The following is a 20,337-nucleotide window of genomic DNA, read 5'->3' on the forward strand; positions in this document are numbered from 1 at the left end:
GAGAACACTTAAGATTTTACATGCAGTATATTTATAGGCCTATACTTTAAAATGCATACAGCTTGCTTATTTATTTTTTACTTTTGTGTATTTCATTATATGACGTCAACACAGGTGATCTCCAAATCACTAGGTGGCGCTAATGCTATACGGAAGCGCTAGTTTACACTTCAACTGTGTAGGCTATTTGGCTCTTCTTTACTCTACAAACGGAGAAAAGACAAATAGAAATTATATACTTGATACTAATAATTCTGAAGTCTCATACAAAACTGCTGAATCGGACAAACCTGTAAAAATACACTTTGTTGCTGGAGGTGTCGCGTTACAGCAGTTCATTTGTAAGTGACATTGCATTTTCAGTGATTTCTCTTTGTTCCAGCCTCAATCATATATTTATGAATCGATCAAACGTATGGACTTGTGTTTAGACTGAAAAAAATTTTTTTATGTCTTTACAAAGAAGCACAACACGGATCTTCAAACTGTTGTTAAGACCTGTTTTTAGTAAACTTCATTTACTATTGTATAACACTGATATTTTCAGTTATGACCTGACATGAGTTCACTTGCTGTTTTAACTATTTACTCAGTCAGTAATTTGGTCAATCGTGTATTTTAAAATAGGTTTTCTACTATATTTATAAATATTAAACTCTTTTAAAGAACTATACATTGAGCACAGATCTGTACAGGTGAGGTGTGGCTCCAAAAGGCCATTCTGCTTTATGTATGATAAATTAATTTATTGTCTTTATCTATGTCAGACAGTAAATGTCAGGGTAAAATATGCCCTTGTTCCGGCAACTTGAGCCCACACCGGAGAGGGAACGTCAGAGGAAGAAAACAATTAAGAATGAATGGACTGAGGATGAGGACGAACCATCCACACTGATTGGCCTTTGTCTTCAAAGCCTAGCTGAAAACATGAAGGAGATGTGGGCAAAAGATTATGCCCAAAAATACATGGACCAGTATTTCTTCAGATACATCATGGGTCCCTTCAGCTCATTACGTGAGTACTGCAAATATACAACTTGAGTTCATGTGTAGATAAGTGAGTGTTATCTGTGTGTTTCTCTTGTAGCTGGTGAGTTGTTGGAAGAGCTGTTACGCATCCTGTCCTTGCGTAATTTATTGACACGTGCTGCCCTGCATCTCCTTCTCCTCCCGCAGCTGAGCAGTTTGTCCCTCACATCAGCCTGCAGCCTTGTCAATGCCAACCTCTGCTCTCTTATCCAGATACGCTGCCAGGTTAAACACACACACACACACACACACACACACCCACCCCTTTCTAACTTTAGTATATTTCGTATTTGCCCACCGTTTCTTTAAACATACAGATGTGCTTGTAAGGCTTCAGTGAACTAAATTTAAAGTTACCCATATCAGACCGCAAATACCAGATACGCCAATTACTTCCAAATTTCCATCAATTTAGCAGTGCCTAAAATGCAGCAAAAGAATATCTTTTTTTTTTTTCTAGGTAAGCCTTGGTAAATAAAATACTGTTGTTACACATCTTGTTTTCAGTCAGTAGCACTGAAAAGTTTTTAGTTATTGTGCAGTGGAAGCCATAATTTTTACTTTTAATATGACAAAACTACAAAAAGAGAATACAATAAAAATAATCATGAAATAATAATAAAATGATTAGTAAACAGTCAAATATAATAAAAATGTATACATACTGTTTAAAAGTTTGGGTTGGTTTTTATATTTTTGAAAGAAGTCTCTTATGCTCACCAAAGTTGCATTTATTTATTAAAAAAACATTTTTTTAAATATTACTCAAGTCTTCAGTCACATTATATTTTAATATGCTGATTTAGTGCTCACGAAACATTTCTGACTTGTTATTAATACTGAAAACAGGTGGGATGCTTAATATTTTAACCAGAATGTTTGAAGAATGTCAGTAAAATGCTGCCTTGCAAACATTTTAATAACATGCATGTGAATGTTGTTAGTCTTGCCTGTTGTCAGTACACACAAAGCTCACTCTATTCTTATGTTCACTCTTTTGTCTCTTTGTTCTGCACAGAATCTTCAGTCTCTGGATCTTAGTGGCGCACAGAATATATCTGCATCAGTGCTGTGTGAGCTCCTGGGCAGCCAAAGTCGTCTCCGTTCCATCTCCCTGGCTGGAACTCTGTGTGATCAGAGAGTGATATCAGTGATCTGCCGCCAGTGCCCCAAACTGAAACACCTGGATGTGTCCCGGTGCCTTCACCTCACCCCTGCAGGCCTGCTCCCTCTGGCCTACCAAGAACCCCTTGTCAGGAACGCAAACATCAGCAGTCTGCTAGCTCTGGATATCGGTTTAGCAGAAAATGAGTTAGATACAGTAGCTGCAGTTGCATTTCTCCTGCTCAGCTTACTTGGTCTTCAGAGGTTGGCAATGGAGGGATTGGGACAGGCTTGTGCTCTCATACAGAACAAGCAGTTTGAGGTGACTGAGGAGTTTACTAGACGAGAAGGTGTGCCACTTCTCAAAGACATGTGGGCGAAGCGAACACAGGAAGAACACTTAAAAGACAGCAGTTTACTGTGTGCAGATAGAGAGGAAAGTTATACTTTGGAAGGAAAAATCGATGAATGTTTATCATTAGAGGAGAGTCAGACAGAAGCTAGTGATAGTACTGATATAAATGAATGGACAAGGGCTTCAGGAGAGGGTTGTGAAAAAGATGGATGTAGAAGTAAAGCTTGTAATGGAAGAGATAATGTGACAACATCTCTCAGGGATGTAGAAGGACTGTCTCTGGATACTATAGAGGCGGTAGGGAAGGTCTGCCCTGAAGTGTGTGTCCTGTCTTTGGACTGTCTCCAGAGCAGTGGGGATGATAATGTTGACCGCTTTGAACAGGCAGCAGTTTTAGCCAGAGGACTTGGTAGGTTTTCTGGACAGCTACGCTGTCTTTCTCTACAGTTTGCTGGTCTTCTCTCTGAACTGGTTCCAGCACTTAAAGCCGCAGGCTCACATCTGCTTTCGCTCACCTTGGAAGGCATCAAAGCTGATGGGCATATTCCTCTTCTGGAGCTCATTCATGCCTGTCCCAGACTCACTTCTCTCACTGTTAATTTAGACCCACCCAGGAATAATTTGAATGTAGATGATGAGGAGGAGGAGGAGGATGAAAACGAAGGTCTTCTTTCTAATCTGCCATGCATTCCACACCTCCGCTCTTTAACACTAAAGTAAGTCAAATTAAGTCATTCTTGCTAAACTTTATGCTGATGCACTTTCCCATTACAATCAAATGTGCTGTTTACTGTTTTCTGATCTGTGTCCCAACAGTTTTTCCCTAGATGAACGACAAATAAAGCCTGCATTGTGTTGGAGGTCTCTGAAGAGAGTGCTGTGGGCACTACTTAGAGGAGCTTCACTCCTTCAGAAGCTCTCACTAATCGCTGTTCCTTGTCGACTGGACCCTGTGTTCAAACTTGTCCTGAATCATCCGGCCAAACCCCTCGGAGCCCTAGACAGTCCCCCACTGCACAGTCTCAGATCTGCTAGCCTGAACCGTTCAGATATCTCTATGGAGACTGTAATACATATAGTAAACACTTGTAGGAGCTTGTCTCATTTGGATTTGAGTGGCTGCTGGGCATTGACTTTGAGCAATATCACAACGTTACAATGCAAAGCCAAAAGGAGGCGCCATATGATGCAAATAACATGGACATGAGCTGGGGAAAGAAAAGGCCATGCTGAGATTGAAAATGGGTTGTATCTCACTATGTGATTTTGTTGATTTATATTTTTAGCTTTCACTGGCGTCTAGAATTTTACTGTTTTATTACAAAAAAAGATAAATGTAATGTAATTACATATTCTATGAAACTGATGAAAATATATTTGTTGCTGATACAAAGATAAAACTTATATGATTAACCAAAATTACAGTGCACTGCTCATAATCAGATTTGTAAATTTCCATTGTAATTTTCTATCCATATATCCACATGGCCTGAGATTTAGAATTGATTACCACAAACATAATTATTATGGGTATTTTTGAACCCATAAAGTTGTTTTTAAAAAGGCACTTTAAAAAAAAGAGGACCCAAAGCTGTTCATTACACACTTTGTCAAAGGTTTTTTAATTTTTATTTTTTTAGAAAAAAGTGCCATGCACTTTCTTATATTAGAATAACTGCCGTTTCTATGCAAAAGCCCCGGATAAGAGCAAGTAAATGTACTTTTTAATTTTTTTTTATCACTTTTTAATTTTTTATTTTATCACAACCTTTAAACCATCTGCGTTTTAATGTTGCTGGTAAAAGTGTTGGTGCAATAATAAAATATTATTTAGCAAGCAATAAAAATAACACTTGTATCAATAAAATCTTGTACTCTTTACAGTTGTGTTGTGTTTATTTATTTGTTTATCCACTTCTGATTTTATATTTTATATGCATTGTAATTTGATCTAAACGCTGCTTTCTGTTTGTGTACTGCACTCTTTCTTCTTTCACTGTGGCGCGAAGTCTTCACAATAGTTTATGCTCATTGGCCAGGTTACTAGCGCGAACTTATTCCTAGAGCCAATCAGTTCATCGGCGTCCCACAACGTAATTCATATTCATGAGCCAAGCGTTTGACGTATATATTCGTAAATTCGCTGGCGGGAGGAAGACAGAGAGAGTGCTAGATAAAGTGTAATTTGTTTATTACTTTCAGGGCAGTTATGTCTCGAATACTCAGCTGTATTGTAGCTGTTTGTCCAGACATGGGAATAGGGAAAAATGGAAATCTCCCATGGCATCCAATAAGACTAAGGTGAGCTCGAATTTGTTGCTAAATCTCCAGCTAATGCTCTGATACATTGTTTCAAAAATATATGAGGTGTTTGTAGTTTTCTAGAGCCCTGTGTCATGAGTTTTGTATTTCGCAACAGCTATAAGTTGTGCAAATCGAATGATTATTCACAAATGAATAAAGTAAAAGCATCTTACTAAACATGAATAAAGAATGGCAGAAGGAGGAATATTAGCTGAAGTTGTAACGTTGTTACCTAAGATCGAATATTTTATGATAGCACAGGTCTTCAGTTAAAAGCTTGACCTTTATCCTGGAGTCCGTTGTTAAATATCAACATTCAGCACATTTCCACCGTGTCAAGGCAAGTCACCTTTATTTATATAGCGCTTATAACAATACAGATTGTGTCAAAGCACTTAACAGTATCAAATTGGAGGATAGAGTGACAGTAATGTATAGAAATAAGATTAAACACTCAATTTTCAGTTAAAGGCATTTCATTATTGAATTCAGAGATGTCATTGTCTAGATCAGTTTAGTTTAAATAGTATCGGTGAAATCAAATTGACCATAATCACTAGAAATCAAGTGTCCCCAACTGAGCAAGCCAGAGGCGACAGTGGCAAGGAACCAAGACTCCTTGGGGGGGGCAGTTCTCCTCTGGCCAGGAGATTATTGTTTGAATTAAAATTTTAAATGTATTCCATTTTATATTGTTGCAATTTCTAACAATAATAGCATTATGTAGTTAGGTATTTTATTATTTTTTTTACTTTTTAATTTTTTTATTTTTAGCTTTATTGTATTTAAGTCGAGGGCTTCACTGGGGATATGTCCCTGGGGCTCGTCCAGGCCGCCGCCGACAATCAGGGAGACATCATCTCCCGGCGCCAATCCACCATCTGATCCGCACACGGACTGAGAAACAGAATAAGAAAGAAACAGACAAATATTAGCGTAGATGCCATTCTTCTTACGATGTAACGAGTACATCGTGTGTTATGGGGAGTGTTCATGTGTCTTTAATCTAGATTTAAACTGACAGAGTGTGTCTGCCTCCCGAACAGTAATAGGTAGATTGTTCCAGAGTTTGGGTGCTAAATAAGAAAAGGATCTGCCATCCGCAGTCGATTTTGATATTCTAGGTATTATCAAGCGGCCAGAGTTTTGAGAATGCAGCGGACGTGGAGGACTATAATGTGATAAGAGCTCGCTCAAGTACTGAGGAGCTAAGCCATTCAGGGCTGTATAAGTAGTTAACAAGATTTTAAAATCTATACGATGTTTGATAGGGAGCCAGTGCAGTGTTGACAGAACCGGGATAATATGGTCATACTTCCTGCTTCTAGTAAGAACTCTAGCTGCTGCATTTTGGACCAGCTGTAGTATGTTGATCAAGCGTGCAGAACAACCACCCAATAAAGCATAACAATAGTCTAACCTTGAGGTCATAAACGCATGAATTAGCATTTCTGCATTTGATGTTGAGAGCATAGGTCGCAATTTAGATATGTTTTTGAGATGGAAAAACGCAGTTTTACAGATGCTAGAAACATGGCTTTCAAATGATAGATTGCTATCAAACAGCACACCTAGGTTCCTAACTGATGAAGAAGAATTGACAGAGCAGCCGTCAAGTGTTAGATAGTGTTCTAGGTTATTACACGTGGGGTTTTTAGGTCCAATAATTAACGCCTCTATTTTTTCAGAATTTAGCAGTAAGAAGTTACTCGTCATCCAGTTTTTTATATCGACTATGCATTCCGTTAGTTTCTCAATTTGGTGTGTTTCACTGGGCCACGAAGAAATATAGAGGTGAGTATCATCAGCATAACAGTGAAAGCTAACACTATTTCTCCTCATAATATCTCCCAAGGGTAACATGTGAAGCGTAAAAAGTAACGGCCCTAGTACTGAGCCTTGAGGTACTCCATACTGCACTTGTGATCGATATGATACCTCTTCATTCACTGCTACGAATTGATGGCGGTCAGATAAGTACGATTTGAACCATGCTAAGGCACTTCCACTAATGCCAACAAAGTGTTCTAGTCTATTCAAAAGAATGTTGTGGTCGATAGTGTCGAACGCAGTGCTAAGATCCAGTAGCACTAATAAAGAGATACAACCACGATCAGATGATAGAAGCAGGTCATTTGTAACTCTAATGAGAGCAGTCTATGATACGGTCTAAATCCTGACTGGAATTCCTCACAGATACTATTTTTCTCTAAGAAGGAATATAATTGTGAGGATACTACCTTTTCTAGTATCTTTGACAGAAAAGGGAGATTTGAGATCTGTAATTAACTAGATCTTTGGGGTCAAGTTGTGGGTTTTTTAATGAGAGTCTTAATTACAGCCAATTTGAAGGTTTTGGACCATATTTCATATATCCCCTAATGACAATGATGAATTAATAATAGCCAAAAGAGGATCTATGACTTCTGGAAGCAACTCTTTTAGTAGTTTAGATGGAATAGGGTCTAACATACATGTTGTTGGTTTAGATGATTTAACAAGTTTATACAATTCTTCCTCTCCTATAGTAGAGAATGAGTGGAATTGTTCCTCAGGGGATCTATAGTGTAGTATCTGATGCGATATTGTAGCTGACGGCTGCATGATTACAATTTTATCTCTGATAGTATCGATCTTGGAAGTAAAGTAGTTCATAAAGTCATTACTGCTGTGCTCTTGAGGAATGCCAACACCTGTTGATGCTTTATTTGTCATTAATTTAGTGACTGTATTGAATAAATACCGGGGGTTATGTTTGTTTTCTTCTAGAAGAGACGAAAAGTAATCAGATCTAGCCGTTTTTAATGCTTTTCTGTAGGATAGGGTACTTTCCCGCCAAGCTATACAAAATACCTCTAGTTTTGTTTCCCTCCAGCTGTGCTCCATTTTCCGGGCTGCTCTCTTTAGGGTGCGAGTGTGCTCATTATACCACGGAGTCAACAACAAAACTCACCCACACTACTACAGAGGTGGGTAGAGTAGCCAAAAACTGTACTCAAGTAAAAGTAAAAGTACTTGTAGAAATATTTACTCAAGTAAAAGTAAAAGTAATAGTCTGAATAGTTACTTGAGTAAGAGTAAAAAAGTATCGGATAAAAAAACTACTCAAGTAGTTAGTTACTAGTTACTTTGGATCATATACTGAATATAGTCTATTTTTATTTAGATATATAGATATTTAGATACAATTTACACACACACACACACACACATATACATATATATATACATATACATGCACACTGCCGTTCAAAAGATTTTTTTTTAATGTAATTTATTTCAGTGATGCAAATCTTAATTTTTATTAGCCTTTACGCCAGTCTTCAGTGTCACATAATCCTTCAGAAATCATTGCAATATGTTGATTTATTATCAATGCTGTTCTTTTAACCTTCTATTCATAAAAAAAAATCCTTAACAAAATGTCACGTTCCCAAAAAAAAAACTGCAAATCCCTGTTGAAAAAAACAGCATATGCTGGTATTGGTATGTTTTGAAGCATGGGATGCTGGTTTGAGCTGGTTTAATGGTCCGACCAGATTAAGACCAGCACATGACCAGCATAAACCAGCATCCCAGCTTCAAAACATACCTATACCAGCATATGCTGTTTTTTTCAACAACACTGATAATAAATCAATATATTAGAATGATTGCTGAAGGATCATATGACTCTGAAAACTGGAGTAACAGCTGATAAAGATTCAGATTTGTATCACTGAATTAAATTATATTTTAAAGTATATTAATTGTTATTAATTAATTATTAATTATGTATTATTTATATATGTATATAACCTCTGACACGGAGAAGAGAGAAATCTCCTCACATGACATCTAAACATAACGAAATAAATGCATATGATGGATCTTCTTCCGTCTGTTCCGCAAAATGTAAACAAATGTGGCCTTTATTTCTGCAAGCCTAAATATTGTGAAAATATCTATATTAATTGTGTCTAAGCAAAGGCATTCCTCCTGGAACTAACGCGGGTTTGGCGGGTGTTCATTTCATACTCTGTGACAGCTTATTTAATGAATAAATTCTGGATTGTATTTAATGTATAAGGTACATTTATAACTAACTGGTAATGTCACAGTGATATCGTGTAGTCAGTGCAATCGAATCTATAGCCTACCTGTGGAACCGACAGCACTGTTCATTTAATAAAGATCTTCATAGCTAGCAAACCATAGCCTTTGCAGATTTGCTTTCACCTGACTGTAGATCCAAAGCCACGTCTTCAGCGCTCTTGATGTTCTTAAACTCTCTGTTATCTGAGAGAGAACCGCTTCAGACGACACTGAACGAATCATTCAAACTGATTCACGAATCGATTCACTGGTTTGCCAACAGGTTTGTTTGAGCCTTCGAACAGAATTGACTCAAAAGAATGAATCATTCGCGAATGGGCATCGTTCATTGCCCAGAGAAAAGTAGACGGCGCGTTTGGAATAAACTGAAGCATTTTTAACTTTATTATTACGTATTGCAATAAGATAAAGTAACGAGAGGAGCGTCGCCCACAGTAACTAAGTAAAAGTACCGTTTTTTCACTAAAAATGTACTTGAGTAAGAGTAAAAGTACCCATTTTTAAATATACTCTAAAAGTATTAGTTACCCAAAAAATTTACTCAAGTAAATGTAACGAAGTAAATGTAACTAGTTACTACCCACCTCTGCACTACTATAGAAAAACCCCTGACATATTCCTAAACTTTTTAATGTATCCCAACCATTGGCTTTGACTCTTTCTTATCGTTTCAGTAATGAATTCAAGCACTTTCAGAAGATGACCATGACCCCTTTAATTGAGGGTAATGCTGTGCTTACATTGTCTTATTTTTGTCACATTTTATGTTTGTTCAGAATTTATTAAAATCTTAAACCAAGTCATACATTCTGTGTGTCATTTGACAGGTAAAAAGAATGTGGTCCTGATGGGCAGAAAGACTTGGTTCTCTATTCCTGCTGCAAACAGACCCCTAAAGAACAGGATCAACATTGTTCTCAGCAGAGAGCTCAAGTAATCCCCTTTTAATGTTTACAATTTTTCCATCTTGTATTAAATCACTATCCTTTATAAAAGTCAAGTATCTGTTTCTATCACTCACTACACAGGACAGCCCCAGATGGAGCTCACTACCTTGCTTCAGACTTCAGTTCAGCTCTCCATCTGTTAGACAGCAGTGAGCTCGAAAAACAAGTGGACCAGGTTTGGATAATTGGTGGAAGCGCTCTGTACAAGGTTGGTAAAATTATGCAAGCCTGTCATATCTATTGAGAAGTTCAGAGAAATTATATAAAAGTATACACATATGCTGAATATGCAGTAAACCTCTTATAAATGCATTATTATATAATATAATAAAATATAATGTACACACACACACACACACACACATATATATATATATATATATATATGTGTGTGTGTGTGTGTGTGTGTGTGTGTGTGTGTGTATATAATTAATTAGGGCTGGGCGATAATTTGATAACGATAATTATTGCGATTGTAATTTTCCTCGATAAAATGATATGAAGAGTTGATAAATATTCGATAATCGGTGCATTCCAAACGGGATATATCGCCCTCCGAAGGGCACTTCGGAGTGAAAACAATCATGGCCGCCATATTGAAGTGTCGTTCCAAACCGAAGTGCTCAAAATTAGCCACTTCAAAGGGCCCTTCGGAATGAAGGATTTCGAAGGGTACAACTGATGGACACTTCAGGCCCCCATGATACTTTGCGCTGATTCTTTGCATGATTCTCCGTGTGATGACCACAGTTGTGTTTTTTTGGGCTTAAAAAAATATGGTTGCTTGTTAGGGAAATCTGACAAGCAATTTTGTTTCTTTATTTATGTTCGCAGTAGCTTGGTGGAGAATAGACTCATTTAGACCAAAATATTAATTTGGTTTAAGCCAGGTTTCAGCCAGGCAGAGTACATCAAAATTATTATCTGTGATCATTTCATTTACAATAACTGCTTTGGGTGCGAGTGAGCTAATGTTTAGGAGCCCAAGCTTTAAAAATTGTTTTTGTTCATTTATTTGGCGTTTTTCTGGTTTAATCACGATCAGATTTTTTCTAGATCCTGCATTAAATTTATATTTTGACCTCGCTATTCGGGGAACAGACACAGTCTGTATAGATTGGACAACGCAAGTACTTCTATCTTTTAAGTGGGTAGAACAAAAGTCATCATAGCAGTTATTTGAGAATTGGCTTACTAGTCAGATGGAGCGTAGCGTCCTGGAGATGTTGTCCGACAGGAGTTCCGCTCTGACTCTGCTGGGGTGCAGGCCATCAGCACGGAAAAGCCTAGGACGCTCCCAGAGAAGATTCCAATTATTAACAAAGAGCAGTTTCTGTTCTTTACACCATGACAATAACCATTCGTTTAAAGCAAAAAGTCGACTGAACCTTTCGTGTCCTCGTATATACGTGGGAAGCGGTCCTGACACGATGATCGTCTTCGTGGGCGATGTGCTGCGTACCGTCTCGATCAGGCTCCTGAAGTCCCTCTTCAGTGCCTCCGTCTGCCGCAGCTTGGTGTCGTTAACTCCCGCGTGCAGCACAACAGCACCGATGCTCTCATCGCCCTTCAGGATAGCGGGTACCTGCGCAGAAACATCGAGAACACGAGCACCGGGGAAACAGTGAGTGCACTTTACCTTCAGCTAATGTAGCACGAACGTGCCGGACGATGGAGTCTCCGACGATCACAGAGTCGCGTTCCGTCTCGCGGAGGGGAGCGAAGCGGTTCTGGGTGGAGATCTCGAAGACCGGAGGTGGAGAGGTCGTCGCCCGGGGCCTGGCTCGCGTCTTCCGCTGCTCGTGCACCCAGGGTCCATGGTGTCCCAGCCCCGGAGTGAAGGACATCTGGGATCGCGTCCTGGGTGCACAGGGTCTGTGCAGAGAAACACACGGAGTAGAGGTGGTGCTGTATACTTATTTGTGATTAAACTTATAGCATATGTGCATTTATACTGAATGTTTTTAGACTACAGTTTTTCATAGTTATATTTTTATCATGGTATTGAGGTGCTATACAGTCATGGCCAAAAATATCGGCACCCTTGGTAAATATGATCAAAGAAGGCTATGAAAATTAATCTGCATTGTTAATCCTTTTGATCTTTTATGAAAAAAAAATCACAATTTAACTTTTCATTGGATAATAACAATTCAAAATGGGAGAAAATATCATTATGAAATAAAAGTTTTTCTCTAATACACATTGGCCACAATTAACGGCACCCTTTTATTCAATACCTTTTGAAACCTCCATTTGCCAGTTTAACAGCTCTAAATTTTCTCCTATAATGCCTGATGAGGTCAGAGACCATTCCTTCATCCAGAATCACTCCAGACCCTTTAGATTGGTTTTGTGCTCAATGACCCATTTTTGTGTTTTTTTTTTTAGGTTTGTGTTTGGATTATTGTACGGTTGGAAGATCCGGCATGGCCCATTATAAGATTTCTAACAGAGTCAGTCACTTATTGATTTTTTTTTTTTATCTGTTGGTGTTTGATAGAATCCATGATGCCATGTGTCTAAACAAGATGTCCAGGACCTCCAGCAGAAATATAGGCTGACAACATCAAAAGTACAGCAGTATATTTCATTGAGTACACATGGGGTACTTTTTACTGTGTTCACCAAACCCATCTTGAGTGTTTTCTGCTAAAAAGCAAATTTTTTTTTTTTGTTTCATCTGACCATAGAAGCCAGTCCCATTTGAAGTTCCAGTCGTGTCTGATAACTGAATATGCTGGAGTTTGTTTTTGGATGAGCTAGGATAATTTTTCTTGAAACCCTCCCAAACAAAATGTGGTGATGTAGGGGCTGTTTGACAATTTTTATTTTTTTTAAGGCTTTCTTACCCCAAGACTCAACTATTTTCTGCAATTCTCCAGCTGTGGTCCTTGGAGAGTCTTTAGCCACTCAAACTCTCCTTCTCACCGTGCATTAGGACGATATAGACATGCGTCCTCTTCCAGGCAGTTTCGTAACATTTTATGTTGATTGGAAATTCTTAATTATTGCCCTGATGGTGGAAATGGGAATTTTCACTGCTCTAGCTCTCTACTTAAAGCCACTTCACTAATTTGTGAAGCTCAATTATCTTTTACTGTACATCAGAAATATATTCTTAGGTTTTTCTCATTGTGATGGATGATTAAGGGAATTTGGGCTTTGTTTTCCCTCCCATTTATATTTCTGTGAAACAGGAAGACATGGCTGAATAATTTCATGTTCATAATCACCCTGGAGTGCTGAATATACTTCAGAGATATTTTACTCATAAGAATTTCTAGGGGTGCCAATAATTGTGCCAATGTTTATTTGAGAAAAAACATTTATTTCATAATGATACCCCCCCCCCCCCCCTCATTTTAAATTCTTAACCAATGAAAGGTTAGATTTTTGTGATTTTTTTTTTTTTTTTTTTTTTAAATAAAAGATTTAAAGTAAAAGGATTGGCAATGCAAAAATTTACAGATGATACTGATTTTGATAATGAACAAATTTACCTCTGCATCATAACTCAAGCTAATATCAAATGTGCATTTCTAAGAGACAAAAAAGTGATATTATTATTATTATTATTATATTATTAGGCAACCCAAACCTGTTTCTTGATTTGAAACAATATCACTCATTAGAACGTGCAGAAACTAAGAAATTAATCTTTTTTATTGAGATATGTATTTTAAGGAAATTTAATGGTCTGGTTTCTACAACTTTCACTTTGGAGCAAAAATCTGGCTTTAAGCTTGAAAGAAATAAAGATGTGACATTTCAATATCGACTGATATGAAAAAAAAAAAATTGTGATTTTTTTTTTTTTGGTTTTTTTGGCCAGATAACCCAGCCCTAAAAAAAAATATGCACACACACACACACACGTTTGTTTTTGTGAATTGTGTGGACATTCCATAGGCGTAATGGTTTTTATACTGTAAAAACCATATTTTCTATTGCCCTACACTTAAACCTACCCCTTACAGGAAACTTGGTGCATTTTTATTTTCTCTAAAAAAACTCATTCTATATGATTTATAAGCCTTCTGAAATATGGGGACAATATGGGGAAATGTCCTCATAAATCACCTTCCCCTTGTAATACCTATGTCATTATATAAATTTGCGTCCTCATATGTCACAAACACACACACACACACAACATTGTATGGCTTTTGATCAGTTCCATGTGTTTGTATGCACATTCTCCATTTATTTCTTCCTATCTATATAATACATTAAAATATATATTTTTTTGCAACCTAGTTTTTAAAATTTAAGGCAATCATACAAATGATTTATTAAATTAATTGTTTTTGTAATGTGGTTTGGTAGGTTTTAATATGAGGGTAAAATGGGCTGTTTCACCAGTTATATGCATACAACAATATAAATTCTACACCCACCTATACATCAGTTGTATCTCAGTTATAGCACAGTTTAGTCAGATCTTTGTATAGTCAGTTGTTATGGAAACTGCCTCAAGGCAAAATATACAAAAGACTCCCTTCCTTCATACTCCTCCCTCCTCATTCTGTTAATATCTTGTACACTGTAATCACTTTGTTAATGTTGTGCTGTGTTCTTCAGGAGGTGATGGAGAGTTCTGGTCCCAGGCGTCTTTTTGTAACACGGGTCCTCAAGCAGTTTGACTGTGACACATTCATACCTGATATTAACATGGACAAGTACAAGCTCTTGCCCGAGTGAGTGCTCATACAGTTGTTTGTATGCTTACATGAAGGTCTGTGTGAAGAGAGTTTAGCATTGCAGTTCTTGAAGGCAGCTGCTCAGCTACATTAAAGTGACAGTGAAAACATTGTTACAAATGATTTCTCTCAAATAAATGCTGTGGTTTTGAACTTTCTATTAATCAAAGAATCCTAAAAAAATTACTGTTACTACAAAATATTATGCAGCACAGCTATTTTTAACATTGATGCTGATAAATGTTTATTGCGCATCAAATCAGTATATTAGAATGACCTCTGAAGGATCATGTGACACTGAAGACTGGAGTAATGTCTGCTGGAAATTCAGCTGTGCCATTAGAGTTTCAAAAGTTTTATTTTGAAAACCGAGGTTTTAAATTGTTATATTATTTCATAATATTACTGTATTTTGGATCAAATAAATGCAGCCCTAGTGAGCATAAGATACCTCTTTCAAAAACCTAAGTAAAAAAAAAGGTACCAAACTATTAAATGGTATTGCATTCATTTCAAGCTTTCAAGAGCCCTGCAGAATAAATTAATTTGCATATTGCTTGCAAAAAATGTTTCATAACATAAGTAATATTAATTCTTCAGTTTAGTGTTAAACTTCAAAAGGCCATTTGCCAAGGCTAAAACTCCTGACTGTTTTGAAACACGCTTTTTTTAGGCACAACCTTTTTTTGTACGTATGTTTAGGAATATTTGTCTGGTCGTGTCCTTGAATAAAGTGGGATTAATGGATTTACTGGCACTGGAACAGACATATGCTGTATTATGGATCCAGAGAGAATAGTGAAGAGTTACATTAATGAGGAGAAAAAGCTCTCTTGTTATGTAAAAATGGCATCTAGCATCAAAGGTGGGCCGCATGACATGTCACATCTCTCAGGCACACAGTAAACCTTTAAAGAGAAGTTAAAAGCACGCAGAATGTTGACACAGGTTCATCACTGCCACTTCATCTGACAAAGAGCAACATGGATCTTTTGTTATTTGTTCTCAAATTCATTTGGTTGGTTTCAACAGTTAATTGGCACATTGAACAAGAATCTATATCAGTCTAAAGTGGAAAAAAAAAATATGAAAGTACAAGCATGTAATTGTGTATGTGTCTGTATTATGTTTTGTACTGCAGGTGATCTTTTCTTGTGTTAGTTGAAATGCGTGCTTGTAAAATCAGTCCATAGAAATGTGTGGGTAATGTCTTATTGTTCCTTCTATTTCTCTCTCTTGTTTCCTTCTGGTCAGATTCCCAGGTGTACCCACTGGCTTGCAGGAGGAGAATGGTCTTCAGTATGTATTTGAAGTATATGAGAGCACCGACCACTAAGAAGATCCTTTAAGAATGATGCTAAGGTTGGAGAAATGGCCTGGCCGGGTAGTGCGAGTGCTCTGACATGTTTGCGTGGCACAGTTTTTAATGGGAGACCTGTTTTTAAATCAGAGTTTTGTAATTGCCTGACCTCCTCCATCAACCCTTTTTCTCCGTATCATTTGTTTGCCACATTTCCTGTCCACTTTTACTTAGTAATAAAAATGAAACATGATTCTAGGACAGTTTACATGTTACTTAATGATTTTATTCTAAAATGTTATGTATGGCCTTTGTCTACTTTCCACTTTGTATATAAAGTTGCAAAGTCATGAAAAGACAGAGGGTGGGTAAAAGGATTAAATTGATGGGATCTAATCTCCCATGAGCACAACAGCTCAACATGTTGCAAGAGTGCTGACCATTAGGTCTGTGCTTATTTTATTTTTATTAAATATGCAAAAACAGTTGTTTTCCCACTGTCACTGCCATAATCTTATTTTATTAGTATCAGGTTTAGTTCCTGGATTATGATTTCAAATATTCAGAAAACAATATACCTAATTTTGATAATAGATTTTATTTTCCACATCTGCTATCCACTTAATTATTCTTCATCTTGCCAACTGCAAAAGACAACCTGCTCATCTCCATATCCAATAGCACTGAAGTGTCTGCTCTTAAGCCAGCCTGAAGATCTGACTGCTCTCATGAATAAGCATGTTGTGTTTGGTCTTCAGACTGGCTGATTGACAAAGGTCACAATACTAGCACTTTCTCTCTCACCCACTCAGAATCCTTCATGACCCCTAATTTACAGTTTTTCTCAATTGCTTTGGCACATTTTTTAAACCAGTCTTAACTGTGAGTGCAAATGTCACAACTGTTTGCTAGAACTTTATTGCATGTCTGCAAAATGTAGTTACTCACCCAAAACATTTCATTCATGCTTCAAAACCTAGTTATTGTGTCAATAATTTAACCAAGGCCACCAAAATATTTTTGTCATCGTGTGAGCCACACTGGTCGAAATGTTTAGTTGTTTTTTCACCATGACAATCAACCATGGAAATTAAGGTTTTATAAAAAAAAAAAAACTGATATTTGTTGAGAAGAGTCAATAGTACATAGAAAAAAAAGTATATGAGCATTTGTATTTATACAGTACATTTATGTTTGGATGAATGTATTACATGTAAAGTAGTGTGAAGTGTAACAGTGCACTCTGTTACAGTAGTGATGTAAACTATGGCAACAGTTTGGATGACAGTTACTGTACTGAAATGCAGAAGGCTGCACTTCTTATGTGTGCCATATTTCCTTTCAAAAGTACAAATTTACACATTACTGTGTGTGGGATATTGATTGAAAGAGACTGTTTCAAAATGTTTGAATTATTGAGGATATGGTCGATCTCCCAATTTTTAGCTGCACACTTCAGCCATTGTAATGCCATGAATGACAACATTATTTCATCTGATATGCGCCTATGTCCTTGGCCTCTTCTTCCTCTTCCTCTGTTTTGCCTCTGTACACTTCCATGCATCCTTACTCCTCTTCTTCCTCTCGGCTGTTGTCCCTGATCGTTTTCTGGATGTTCATCCATCGTCAGAATTTGTAACTCCTGTGTTGTCCTCTGTCTATATGCTTCCCAATTGAAGGGTCATGAAATGCACCTTTGAGCTATTTCAGAGAATTGGTTTATAATTGGTTCATCTATATTCTCTTCATTGGTGAAAGTCAAGATTCACTTGCTGAATTCATGGCAAATTTACAAAAAGTCTAATAGAGATGTGTAGAAAATATGCTTGACAGTTTAGGACAACTAGATCAACCATTTTGCATTTAATGACTTATGCGATGAACTAATGACTAGATGTTTTGAGGGGTAAGACAATAGCACAGAGAACTATATAATACATTTTGAGCAACATGATATTAGCAACTGATAATGTAGGAAACAGCAGACAAATGTGCATGATCAGTTGCATGAATGTACCAAAGAAATCACAATTTGTTCAAAAGAATGAGAAACTGCTTTTATGATGTGCACAATTGACTAGATGATGTGGAGGTTGAACAGGTAGTTTTGAAAATTTCAATTCTGTTCTGAGAAATGCACCAAAGCAACTGAGAAAAACTGTAAAAAGCCAAATGCCGCAATCAGGCAAAACCTTTTTAAGCTGATTGGTTTCAGGTATGTCAGCCTAATGTACTACGAATGTTTACGACCAGGCTGAAATAAACCTGACTGGAATTCCAATTACCTAGCACATGCACCTTGTACGCACCTTAAGTAGCACTTGGATTTCTTTTCAGGGTACAAACAGTATCTAGAGACTTGAGAAGTGTTTGCATTTTAATTATTTTATGCAAGTGAGTTGCCATTTCAAATCAAAAGGTAAAGGAGAGCAGTGGACTTGTTTTTGTTTAAGTTAGCAACTTTGTGTCCATTATTATTCCATTAGGAGCTTTATTATTGTCCTTTTCTTTAGTGCCATTGTTACAGGCTTATATATAGTGACTGCATCACTCAAATGAATCAATACACACCCTGCACATCCCTCAGGAGCTGAACTGCTGCCTCAAAGGCGAGACAGTTGTGTCATAATGATGTAACTGCACCATAGGAGTCACGATCATGTGAGCGTGTTGACATCAGAGTTAAACAAATGAGAATCTGCGCACAACCTCAGCATGTGAGTTCAATAACCCTCTTTTACAATGTGAGAATAATAGAGCAATCGCTTACTGACGCTGCATGTGTAGGGACTGGCGTCACCTTGCTCTATTAAGCTTGATTGTCCTGATACACAGGGACATGGTCTGTGTTGAGGTTGGTAGCTTGTTTCCAGACATGAGAGCACAGGCACTTGTTCTCTCCGTCTCTCTCCTCTATCTGTGCCACTCTTTCATTCACCCTCAGTGAGTGCACATCTGCACACGTTCATCTCCCACTTCAAGCTCCAGCTTTAGTCTCACCCCTGGATTACTCATCTATTACTAAGATGACATGCCACAGGAACAAGATGTTGGACTAGACCTGCAACTGGTTTAAAAGAGGTAAGGATCTAATCTCATCTCCTTAAGAAGTATGAATAATTTTTATGAAATAAATTACTTTACATTTTTATGCATTTTGCATTTTAACTTTTTGTGTTATTAAAGATTTCTTGCACTTTTATTTTTTTTGTTTTGTGAAGCTGCTGGTCTTGGTTTTTGACGCAAACCTGTGCAAGACTTTATGATGTGAGTGAATAGAGTTTTTTTATATATTAGATTTTACCTTGGCTCTATTCGTCGGTGTAAAAAAAAAAAAAAGAAAAACGCATAAATAGTTCACACCAAATAGCATTTCACATCAAAGATGATGTGAGATTTTTAAATGTGTATATATCTACATGTAATATGAATTTAAAGTTAATTTAAGTTTAAAATATTTCTTTAAAATAAAGTATAAAAATACACACACACACATATATATATATACACACATATATGTTATGTAAAATTATATCAAGTCTCTAAATGATTGAGTGTAAAACTATTTTAAACAATCCTTTTTATTTAAATTGTTTAAAATGATCAACTTTAAATACCTAGTCCCCCATGCAAAGTAAAGGAACTTGTTTGCTGCTTTCATTTAGCATATAAATTTATCGTATGGACATGGAAATGTATTCGTATCAGCTGAGGAGGCTTATAATTTATTCTCCTGATCCTGGCAAACCTCGAAAGCACAGTGAGGAAGCTTTTATTACCCTCATTAATCTAGACATACAAAAAACTATTCTTATTCAGTTATCATTTGATGTCACAGAGAGTGGGTTTTCATTTTCCCTGCAGGTGTTTTGAGAGGGACAAAATAAGCCCACCGTTTGCGAGGAGAATGAAGTATTGCGTGATCTAGCACGAATCACAGATGCATACAGGTGTGTGAAGTGGTCTGTTTGGTGCTCCACTTCAGCGCTGTCGCTGCAACAATCACCACCCTCGTCTGTCTTGGGCCTCATTTGCTCCATGCTTTTTAGCACGAGGCAGCGACAGAGAGAGAGAGGCCTGTCATTAAAAATTCTCTCTGTTCCCAAGGGCGATTGAAGACTAGGGGTATGGCACACAAAGCTGTGCTTTTAAATGCCAGCCCAGGGAGCTCTAGGAATTAGCAGCTTGAACCGAAATGTCCTGCAGGCATCAGGCAGTTTGCTTGAACCAGACCAATCAGGACTTTTGCATGTCTGCACAACTTGATTTAAAAAGCAAAAACTGTCAGAGCAAAGTGCTTTATTAGCATACAAAACATAACACGTGGAGAAAGAAAGATGAGGATGTCCTTGTTCAGGAAAGGCAGAAATAATTAACCTTAATATTAAAGTTAGGAACATAATGCTAAATGAAAGACTCAGCACCTTGGTTAAAAATGAAAAGAAGATGAGTGGATTATAATACCTTTGTCACATGCTGCCTCCACTTCCAAGAAAAGCT

At 37.2% G+C, this 20,337-nt stretch overlaps 2 protein-coding genes across 3 annotated transcripts; both read left to right on the forward strand.

Moving 5' to 3' along the window:
• The first annotated feature begins 147 nt into the window (after positions 1-147).
• On the forward strand, positions 148-4,372 carry LOC306869326 (uncharacterized protein). Of its 2 annotated transcripts, none has more exons than XM_079416034.1 (5): positions 148-341; positions 768-1,015; positions 1,177-1,254; positions 2,048-3,204; positions 3,305-4,372. In XM_079416034.1, the coding sequence occupies exons 2-5, from the start codon at positions 953-955 to the stop codon at positions 3,693-3,695; spliced, it is 1,689 nt and encodes a 562-aa protein (XP_079272160.1). In that variant the 5' UTR covers positions 148-341; positions 768-952; the 3' UTR covers positions 3,696-4,372. The 2 variants fall into 2 exon arrangements, with proteins under 2 accessions (XP_079272160.1, XP_079272159.1); XM_079416033.1 differs by having other exon boundaries at positions 1,088-1,254; positions 3,305-4,368.
• Positions 4,373-4,609: 237 nt separating this feature from the next.
• Positions 4,610-16,443, forward strand: LOC306869892 (dihydrofolate reductase-like). The gene is made up of 6 exons (XM_079416819.1): positions 4,610-4,789; positions 9,562-9,611; positions 9,715-9,820; positions 9,916-10,042; positions 14,419-14,534; positions 15,792-16,443. The coding sequence occupies exons 1-6, from the start codon at positions 4,698-4,700 to the stop codon at positions 15,871-15,873; spliced, it is 573 nt and encodes a 190-aa protein (XP_079272945.1). The 5' UTR covers positions 4,610-4,697; the 3' UTR covers positions 15,874-16,443.
• Positions 16,444-20,337: the final 3,894 nt, after the last annotated feature.

The sequence above is a fragment of the Barbus barbus genome (assembly GCF_936440315.1).
Source record: "Barbus barbus genome assembly, chromosome: 5".
Lineage (NCBI taxonomy): Eukaryota > Metazoa > Chordata > Actinopteri > Cypriniformes > Cyprinidae > Barbus > Barbus barbus.